The sequence below is a fragment of the Spinacia oleracea genome, chromosome 4 (genome assembly GCF_020520425.1).
Source record: "Spinacia oleracea cultivar Varoflay chromosome 4, BTI_SOV_V1, whole genome shotgun sequence".
Taxonomy (NCBI): domain Eukaryota; kingdom Viridiplantae; phylum Streptophyta; class Magnoliopsida; order Caryophyllales; family Amaranthaceae; genus Spinacia; species Spinacia oleracea.
Window position 1 is genome coordinate 170,855,803 of NC_079490.1, and position 9,487 is coordinate 170,865,289.

General features: G+C 37.9%; 2 protein-coding genes across 3 annotated transcripts; one reads left to right on the forward strand and one right to left on the reverse strand.

The window, feature by feature from the left end:
* Nucleotides 1–869, forward strand: LOC110787868 (two-component response regulator 24-like). Its single transcript, XM_021992505.1, has 2 exons — nucleotides 1–204; nucleotides 702–869. The coding sequence occupies exons 1-2, from the start codon at nucleotides 1–3 to the stop codon at nucleotides 867–869; spliced, it is 372 nt and encodes a 123-aa protein (XP_021848197.1).
* A 1,107-nt stretch (nucleotides 870–1,976) lies between these two features.
* On the reverse strand, nucleotides 1,977–8,867 carry LOC110787884 (uncharacterized). 2 transcript variants are annotated; one of them, XM_056842851.1, is made up of 8 exons: nucleotides 8,124–8,862; nucleotides 7,134–7,441; nucleotides 6,635–6,932; nucleotides 6,204–6,415; nucleotides 5,386–5,514; nucleotides 3,862–4,065; nucleotides 3,528–3,728; nucleotides 1,977–2,440 (listed from the first exon to the last, which is right to left on the reverse strand). In XM_056842851.1, the coding sequence occupies exons 1-8, from the start codon at nucleotides 8,374–8,376 to the stop codon at nucleotides 2,312–2,314; spliced, it is 1,734 nt and encodes a 577-aa protein (XP_056698829.1). In that variant the 5' UTR covers nucleotides 8,377–8,862; the 3' UTR covers nucleotides 1,977–2,311. The 2 variants fall into 2 exon arrangements, with proteins under 2 accessions (XP_056698829.1, XP_021848212.2); XM_021992520.2 differs by having other exon boundaries at nucleotides 6,204–6,932; nucleotides 8,124–8,867.
* Nucleotides 8,868–9,487: the final 620 nt, after the last annotated feature.

A 9,487-nucleotide genomic window follows, 5' to 3' on the forward strand; every position in this document is an offset into this window, starting at 1 on the left:
ATGGCAAATGTTAAGAAGTTCAATGCTCTTATTGTTGATGATGACTCTATAGTTCGAGCCATGAACATGAAGTATTTAACTAGAAATGGATTTCAAGTTGAAATAGCTGAAAATGGTCAAGAAGCTGTTGAGTATTTTCATGCAGGCAATCGTTTTGATCTAGTCATAATGGACATGGAAATGCCTATAATGGACGGCTTTCAGGTATACAACATTATTATATGCATGTATAACAATATTCCCACGCTTTTGTAAATACTCTGTATATTTTGTATAATTTATGAGTAAATTTATTGTACACCGAGTTAACTGCTACCAAACTTTTGGTAACTTTTATATATTTTATATTAAAGGGTTACAAGCTCAATTCACCAAGCTTACATGGAATTGGGGCTGGGGTAGTATAAGGTTAGAGCGTAGTTTCATTGTGCATTCTGTTCTACAAACAATATTTTATTAGCTCGGAGTCATTATAATTCACTAATTCGAAAGGATGGCGTCAGGTAGTCCGCCTGAGTTTTCTTTCCTTATATACATATAAAAAATCAGTTACCTTCAATTATACTTTATTAGTGATTTTGAAAGAATAATGTTTTTAAAGCGAAAAATTTTATGACTAAAAATAGATAACTTTTACATTATGCTGGATAACTTTTAAACATTTTTACTTAACTTTTAATTACCATCGTTCAATCCTTCAGGCTACAAAGGAAATTCGAGCTTTGGGAGTGAGGAGTTTGATCATTGGCATGTCTGCATCTTCTTCGCAAACAAAGATTCAAGAGTTTGTTAGTGCAGGGTTGGATTATTTCTATCCTAAGCCTATGAACATGGCTAAACTTGCAGCCATTGTAGGTCACCTTAATTGAGCTGTGGACCAATTTGATGTGACCATGAGTTTATATTGCATGATATAATTCATGTCATATATATATAGAGTGGTTCCAGCTAATATAAAAATGTAATATGGAATGATAATTTTAGAATAAAAGCAATGTATTGTAAGTTCATACACTTCCATTCGATTGAGACAAAAACAACTAGGCTTGGCACTGCAGCATGCTCATGCCAGGGTCGTGACTTGAACTGTTCAAGCCCGTCAAACTAGACCCGATCAAATGGTGAGCCGGGCCGGGTTTGGTGGCAATAAAAATCTGTCCATTATGCCGGGCCGGGTTCGGCGTGGCAATAAAAATCTATCCATTATGCCGGGTCGGGCCAACCTTTGGGTCAACTATGTATGCCCAAAACCCGCTATTTCGTGCCAAAAATAGCGGGAATTTCAGGCTGGGCCAAATTGATAACTAAAATTGTTGTTTTACATTGCCCAAAGCCCACAATTTTTTTAAAAAGTTCGGGCCAAGATTGGCCGAGCCCAAAAATCGAGCCAAAATATTCTGCCCAAAACCCGATATTTTTCGAGCCGGGCCCATGTTGACCAACTCTACGTCAAGCCTACTTGTAACGGGCTAGACCATCAGGTTGGACATTACACTTACCCCCCGAACTCGGCCAAGTGTGGCGGATCGGGCTTAGTCATCGTGCCTAAGCCTAATTTTATTAAATATAACATGATTTATCGTGATGACCGGGTCGTACCTTACCTTTATCGTGCTTTTGGCAAAAAATTGTGGCCCACATCCGGCCAACGACTTTGTAACCACCCATGCCATGCTGGGCCATGATTTTTTCTTGGCAGGACAGGCTTCTGCCTGGCCTGACCCACAACTATCTTTAGGCTGTGTCCGGGTGCACTTTAGGTATGGCTAGTCGCCGGCTTAGTTATATGAATCTATCCCTAAATTTGTGCTCGTGTCATTCCGGGCAGGCCACTACCCAAACCCAGGCACTTTATGGCCCACCCTTCGGTCCATATTTTTTCATGGCTAGTACTGAGTATGACTTTTAAGCCGGAAAAACAACAAAAAACTTCAACACTTCAATTTTCGAAAGGTATGAAAAGTACACAACGCGAGTCACGCAACAACGCATAGATAATAAAATGATGTATACAAATTGTCATTGTTTACCCTTTGGTAGCCAACAACAAGATTATCTACACGTTGACAGTAACTTTCTCATTTTAAGAAGTAAATAAATTAAATTTTTTTAAAAAATTTACACGGAACTCATACCAATACTACAACCTGAGTTTGGAATGAAGTTCCAACCTGTCAAAACTACAACCTGAGTAAAGAAGAACACTATACCGTCTTCTATGCAGTTTCCACGAGGAAAGGCACGCAATCGAGGAGGCCCAAAAAAAGGGGAAGACCCTCCAAATTCCAAAACCTAGCTAAAGTGATCATTTTCACTCTGTGTGGATCTGCACTTCAAAATCGGATAGAACTCTGGAAATGAAGGGGGATACAGCAGCAAGCAAAGCTTTAGGGCATTCCTCGTGCGGAAGATGGCCGCATCCTGATATAGCAACTAGCCTCTGCATAATTGCACGACTCACGTTAAAAAAAAAACTTCACTTGAAAAGGCAAAATACAAATGAAGTTCATACCTTCCAAAACGTCGAAAACTTTTAGTAACATGTTTTTGACATGTGAAAACAAGGCCATGACACAACTTTTTGTTTGGCATAAATGCTTCTAAAATTCATGCAGTATTATCATTTATCATGCAACCTGCTAGGTGCTTTGTCTAACTTTTCAAGAAGTAGTTTCACGCCACAATAACTAAGGGTCTGTTCGGTATCACTACCAGTTTTCAGTTTTTTGATTTTGAAAGTCATACGATTAGATTGAATCTTGAACTAACATTTAGTCATACCTAATAGTAATCATGCTGATTTTGAAAACTGGCAACCAAAAGTTGGAAACTACTTTTTGTGGTTTTCATATTTTGGTTTTTAGTTTTACAAAAAACAGAAAACTAAAAACAAAAAACGATACCGGAAGGGCCCTAAGGTAGTTTATGGAGTAGCAGCAAGATCAAGATCCACGTCAGACTTGGTCTGCCTGGTTGAACATGGTGAACCAACTAGCTGGAGCGCCCAGTCAAATAATTTTGCAATCTAACGCCTAAAAGCCTTCACGGAATATCCATTGGACAATAGTTACCTGATTGGCTAATGTAATACAATAGTATGCTAAATTAGGCCAAAAATATACCATTCCATGTTATAGTTCACTGTTTTGGGTATAGGTTTTCTATCACTACCTAATGTAGTACGGAGTAGTATGCTAAATTAGGCCAAAAATATACCGTTCCATGTTATAGTTCACTGTTCACGGTGTTTGAGGGAATTATGTAACACTTCACAAAATCACAATCACACAACTTCAGCAATGACAAGGTAGTTAACTGTATCAACTATCAAGTGGTTTCAGTCCCATAATCCATGAACATGCCCTAACCCCCCAAAGGCCAGGACTTGGGAGTTGGGACAGCAAGATGTCATACGCTTGACAAGAACCCAAACAATTAATAAAATAAGGGAGGACGGCGGATGTAAAAGACCAATATGGTGATAAATTAGACAACAGAAAAGATAAAAGTATAAACACGATACTTACAGAATCTACGAACTTGGAAGCCATAGTTTGAGCAGGTCTTAAAGCAACAAGTGCATCCTCAGCTCCAGTGACAACCAATATAGGCAAATCTTGAACTGCTTTTACCAGCGACGCTGCTTTTTCAGGTGATAAAACTGTTTCACCGGAAAGCTTACCGATTTCATGAAGAGCCTCATCCCATCCTTCTACACAGAGAGGGGCCTGATTCGATGCATTTGTAACATCAAGTTAAAATTGACTTGATGTAAAAGTTGGAGATCTTTTACTGAATGCTACTCTTAAGATGAAATCTTGTGTCTAAAATCAGTAAAAAAAACTACACGCTAAACCATACCTTGTATAGGTTTAAGACTTCTGTTGTCAGCTTGGTGGCATCGTACCATGCACGCCTATTTACCACTTGTGTAATTTCAGTCCGCAGCAGCGGCTGTACCAAATGTTTCTTTCCCAACGAAGTACGCAGAAGGATCCTAGCAAACGAAGGAACTACGTCTCTAGAAAGATCTGCACTCAGCAACACTATTGCTTTGACTGAAATCTGAATACAAAAACAATCGCTCGAGTTTAGCGGCATTCTTCAGGATGAATCAGAAAAAATAACTAGCTGCGTAGCGCAAATAACATTGGCTCAAGATCAACATCTACAGGTACAATGTCTGATTTATGCAGATATTTCCAAACTGTACACCAATGCCAATAAGATATATGATTACCTTCCATTATGCTATCGAAAATATGAAAACAGTACTATTAACATTAGCTAATTCCTAACCTTGAGAATTTAAGGGGAGGAAAAGGAAAGCCCTTGTTTTCAGAAAGGGGGGGTGGGGGTAAATTCTGACAGTTTTTCAGAAGACTTATTTAAACCACATAATCACGTAATGGAACTCGAATAATATCATTTAGATATGATTTCCATAAGATCAAACACAAAAGGTAATATTCTGGCTTCATTTGCCATGAGTCCCATGACAAGTGATCTCCAACAAGCATGCAGAAACTTTAGAAACTGTTGACTACGGTTCACCATGCATAACAACAATTCTCGTGTTTCTTAGCCTGAGTGACAGCATTTCAAACTTCTGAAACGCAAACAAATTTAGCATTCCAGTGTGAGTTCAGATTCCTAATTCAGATTCTACAATCATAACATAAGCTCTCTACAATGCACCTTGATTTACGTCAGTTCAGCTGCATAATATTACCCCTCCTACTTTCTCAAAATAAATGCCTAATTGCTACTTCTAAGTCTTCTAACAGTTTTCTTTCCCTAGAAGAGTATATTGCATTTTGTTAAGCAAAACAATGAACTGATAATATTTGGGCTCGAGAAAAAATTCAATCAAGACCATAACTATCTTGAACATTCCGCAATAGTAAGATAGTTCACAGACCATAAAAGTTTCCGCAAGTGATTAAATATCGTAATAGACCTTCAAGGGTTCAAGTATGCCCACTTCCTTTCTTTCTGCCAACTTATACATCAAAGGCCTAGACCCCTGCATCTGTCACTAATAAAATACTCCAACTCAGTCTACAAAATCCTATTACACATTTTTGCTGATATTGTACATTTCACATCTTCGACACAAAACTAGCTATGTATTCTATTCACCACTATTGTTAGACAACACATGATTAGGCCGTCACAATAATCTAAAAAGATATTAGTTACCATCCAACTGTATATATCGGAAAAGGGAAATTTAGTAATGAAAAGAACAAAAAACTAATTTATCGCAAGTAACCACTGAACAACAATTATTCATATACAAAAACCATACAGCTAAGTATTATAAATTTATAATAGCAAGCCAAAACTATCTTCATGAACACAAACCTAGCGTGGATTACTCACATTTGTAGAACTCCCAGATGTTTTCACTCTTTCTGCTGCCCTTAGTGCAAGCAAACCACCATCATCATGCCCAACAAAAATCACTGAAGAAAACCCCATTTCTGAACAGAAGGACAGAAGCAGGTCAACCTGAAACAGGAATCAAAAACACGTCAGCTAAAAAAACAAGAGACAAAGCATATTGTCTCATCAGTAAAAAAGAAAAATACTAAGTCCCTTTTTGGTTGAGGGGATTTGTCCGGAAAAGAAAAGAAAGGAAATGGTTTTTATTATGTTTCCATGTTTAGTTTAACAAACGATATGGGTTTTGATAAGAAAGGAAGTGAAGTGAAGTGAAAGGAAAACCTCTTTACAAAATTTCCCAAAATTAGAAGAATTTGAGACGAAAGAGAAATTAATAGCTGACAAACAAATTTCATTTCTCTTCCCTTATTAAACCAAACATTGGAAAATAAAATCTCAATTTTCCCCCTTCTCTTCCTATCTTTTTCCCTTCCCTTCCCTTTTATTCCTTTACTTTATTAATATCGAACTAAATAAAGCAACTTGAAAGTGGTAACGTTCTTACAAGATCAAACAATCAGAAGCAATGGTAAAGGGAAATAAGTAGCATCAATCATGGGAATTCAATTAGGTTAGTCAGATATTTCAAGTGGCAGTCAAAGGAAAAGCTGAGTTCAAGTTATCAACATTAGCATGCAACACAGGAAGTCATAAATCAATATGTTATATGAAGTATACAACCAATTCTACGGAGCATTCACAAGTCATAATCTTTATATCCAAAAGAGAGAAGACAACGCCAAGAAAGCTGATACCTGAGTATCAAGTCTGTAAGGGTTTGGCAATTGTTTTTCTTCCCAATCCTTCCTTAGTAGCCTAGGAGTTAAACCCCACCCAGGCCGATCAAATGCTGCAACAGTTCGACCTACTTGACGTGCCAGTGTACCCATGACATGCCTCCATGAGAAAACTCCACCTCCAAATCCATGCACAAGGACAATACCACACTCTCCATTTGCCTCTACACCTGAATCCAATTTCAAAGGGCTTAAATCACTTACATCCTTATCATCCACAGGATCAAGGCTCATAGGAGGAAATTCGTCAGATGAAACCGCAGAACGTGCCAAATTTTCAAGCAATGGGTCAAACAAAGAAGATGAATAGAATTGATTGCTATAGCTTCTAGACAGATTATGTTGGGTTTTTGACAGAGCATTTAATGGCCGGTCAACATTTACCCTACCAATTCCCAGCTGAGGACTGCAGCTTCTACTGGGTTCAACAAAGGTTGTGGATGATAGAGAACGCGTAGGAGAGCTAGGCATGCTAATCTTGTAATGGATTGTGAAGCCTTCACAAGTTGTGAATAAACTATCAATGTCGGCAAGTAATCTGACAGGCAAGACACCTTCATAACGGGTCAGACCATAAGGTTTCCTCCTTGTCTCACTGTCACTTTTAGGAGTGACCTTTGCTGAGGAGGGAATTGGAGACCGTGGAAGCTTTTGATAGGCAGATAGCAAACTCTTGCAAGACAGAACCTGCCAAGAGGATAATCACACTTCAGCATGGCATTCACTTTAACAACATATGAGTGGCTTCAGAAAACAGCAAGGACAGCTAAAAAATGACAAAATATGCTGTTATTGTGATTAGAAAACAAAAAATAAAATCATTAAGTCAATAGCCCACAAATTCACAAAAATTCAAAAGCAAAAAACAAAAACCACAGGGAAAACTACCGTCTCTGGGTCAACGCGGTGAAATAGGAGTTTTCTCCTCGCCTTGCAGCTAATTCGATAGGCAATCACCATATGGCCAAGAGCAAAAACTACAGATGACAAAAACAAAACAGGCATACCCCACGCCTTCTTCAAATGAAGAATACGCCTTGAAATAGACAGAGAAGCTTCAGCTTCCATTTGAGAATTCACAGAGAAAACACAGGCCTTAACTGACAGAAGAAGAATTGAAGAAATAGAGCATATTGTTACACTTCCAAGATATGGTCCATGAGAAAGAGCAGGAGCATCAGAGAGAGAATATACACCTGCAATCACGCATAAGTCTGTAAGCAATGGAAGAGTAGTCAATTCACAAATAAATACAAACTCCATTCATCTAGTAACAAATTTCTTACTGTCATCATCTATGTATATTTACCTAAACCTTGAGTTCACACCTTTGTATACAAAATGAGATTGCATTCTCCAAATTCGCCACAAAAAAAAAACCATTCATGAATATGAGCAAATAGCAGAATCCAACCATTCTAGCACATTGGCTGATTAGCGTGCCACGGTCCCAACCACAATGGCACCACCCTTCAAATAAACCATACCAAACCCTTTACACCTATAGAAAGAAACATAAATAACGGTGGAGCAATCCTGCATGATATTTTCACTAATTACATTATCCGGTACCCGGAAAAGCTATAGCTACTATGGAATGGAATTAAGAAATATCCCAAATGTTTTGAACTCAATTTTCTTACTACAGCATTGCCATTTCCCAACCAAATCATTAATACCATAGTATATTATCATCTCAGCTGCCAATTAAGCATTTAACCGCAAATACGCAAACAAATTGCCATGTCTATCCATTTATTTAATAGAACTTTCACATTAACCTCAGTTTAAGCTCAATATTGCCAAAAACAATTGAAGTTCAACAGTTCAATAAAAATAAAACGATAAATTAATCGAAGAGAGAAAAGGATAACGTACAGGTAATAAGGAGAGATCTGAAGACAGAAACAAGGGGAATATCAACCAAAGAGCTCTTGAAAGCGTATCTTCTGAGGTGTTGTTTAAAGCCGTAACACCTGACACAGGTGAAGCTCGAAACCAAAACACAGGGCACCAAAACATCTCCAATGGCTACCAATAATGGCAAACATTGTACCAACAATGACGCCAGCATTGCCAACATGAAGAACACCGTTCTCAAACACCTCCTCAACCTCTCCCACCCCGCCATTATCGTCTTTCTCTCTCCTCCTCCACCACCACAAAATCCACCTCCGCCTCTTCCACAACCACCACCGCCGAAAACTTCCTTATTCAACAATACCTTAATGAAAATAAGAAATGAAGAACAAAATAAATTGTCAATGAGCTTTTATGTAGGATCGCGAGAGATCTGCGATCGTAAGGAAGTCGAAACCCTAGCGGAGAAGAAAACCGTCGAAAATGCAGCATCCGCCATAGCCGGTTTTCAACAACCGTCGATAAAAATGATTCAAAACTATACAAAATTTCTTCGTTTAAATAGACTTTTCCGAAGCGTGGATGATCAGAAAATCTATACGGAGTAAGATGAAGATAGTTCCGCCATAGCTAGGGTTTCAAAGGTTGGTTTCTCTCTCTTCGATAATTGAATTGAAGCAGTGGGGAAGAAGAAGAACGAGGAGAGAGAAAGAGAGAGAAACCGGCGATTGTTGTCGTTGTTAATAAACGGCGAAAATGGGTAGAATATTTTATTTCGGCAATTTTTTTGAAAAAAAAAGGGGAAAAGGAAAAAGGTAAAAAGAATGGCAGGCATGTGTGGGCCATGTGGCCCATTTAGTTGTTGGGTTATTGTGTCGCGTTGATGTTTGCTTTATTGGAGCATGTTTGTTACGGGTTACCAATTTTGCCAATTTGGTTTTAGTCTATTTTTGTTGAAAACGATTACACGATTTTCTACAAGATTTTTTTAGGTAAGAGTAATATACTAATATTGCATTGAGATCTACGTTTGAAAGTGTGGTCATGGGATCGATTCTTGTACATTTCGTAGTAGGAGTTAAAATATAGTATAACTTGTTAATCAGGTTTGAACAAGATACAATATTAGCTAGGTTGAGATAAGGCTAATGTTGTAATCTTTTAAATGATTTGGTTGACTCGACGTGAAATTAGGTCTTCTTTCGCCGATACATGTGTATATACAATGTATTTTTTTTATCACATTATAAATATAATTCCTCCATTCCTTTTTAATTGACACACTTGATTTTGACACACAAATTAAGGAAACGAAAGAGAGTGCAAAAAGAAAGGAATCATGTCATTTATTGAGAGGAGTTAAGAGAAGGCAAAACAGGAAA

What these genes read in the sequence shown, in the direction of transcription:
- LOC110787884 (XM_021992520.2), bottom strand. Translation starts at nt 8,376, where the DNA reads ATGGCGGGGTGGGAGAGGTTGAGGAGGTGTTTGAGAACGGTGTTCTTC. An exon ending in CAGATCTCTCCTTATTACCT is followed by an intron (nt 7,442 to 8,123) that starts GTACGTTATCCT and finishes GCGTGATTGCAG; the next exon opens with GTGTATATTCTCTCTCTGAT. An exon ending in CTTCCAAGTTCGTAGATTCT is followed by an intron (nt 2,441 to 3,527) that starts GTAAGTATCGTG and finishes GCAATTATGCAG; the next exon opens with AGGCTAGTTGCTATATCAGG.
- LOC110787868 (XM_021992505.1), top strand. Translation starts at nt 1, where the DNA reads ATGGCAAATGTTAAGAAGTTCAATGCTCTTATTGTTGATGATGACTCT. An exon ending in CTATAATGGACGGCTTTCAG is followed by an intron (nt 205 to 701) that starts GTATACAACATT and finishes TCAATCCTTCAG; the next exon opens with GCTACAAAGGAAATTCGAGC.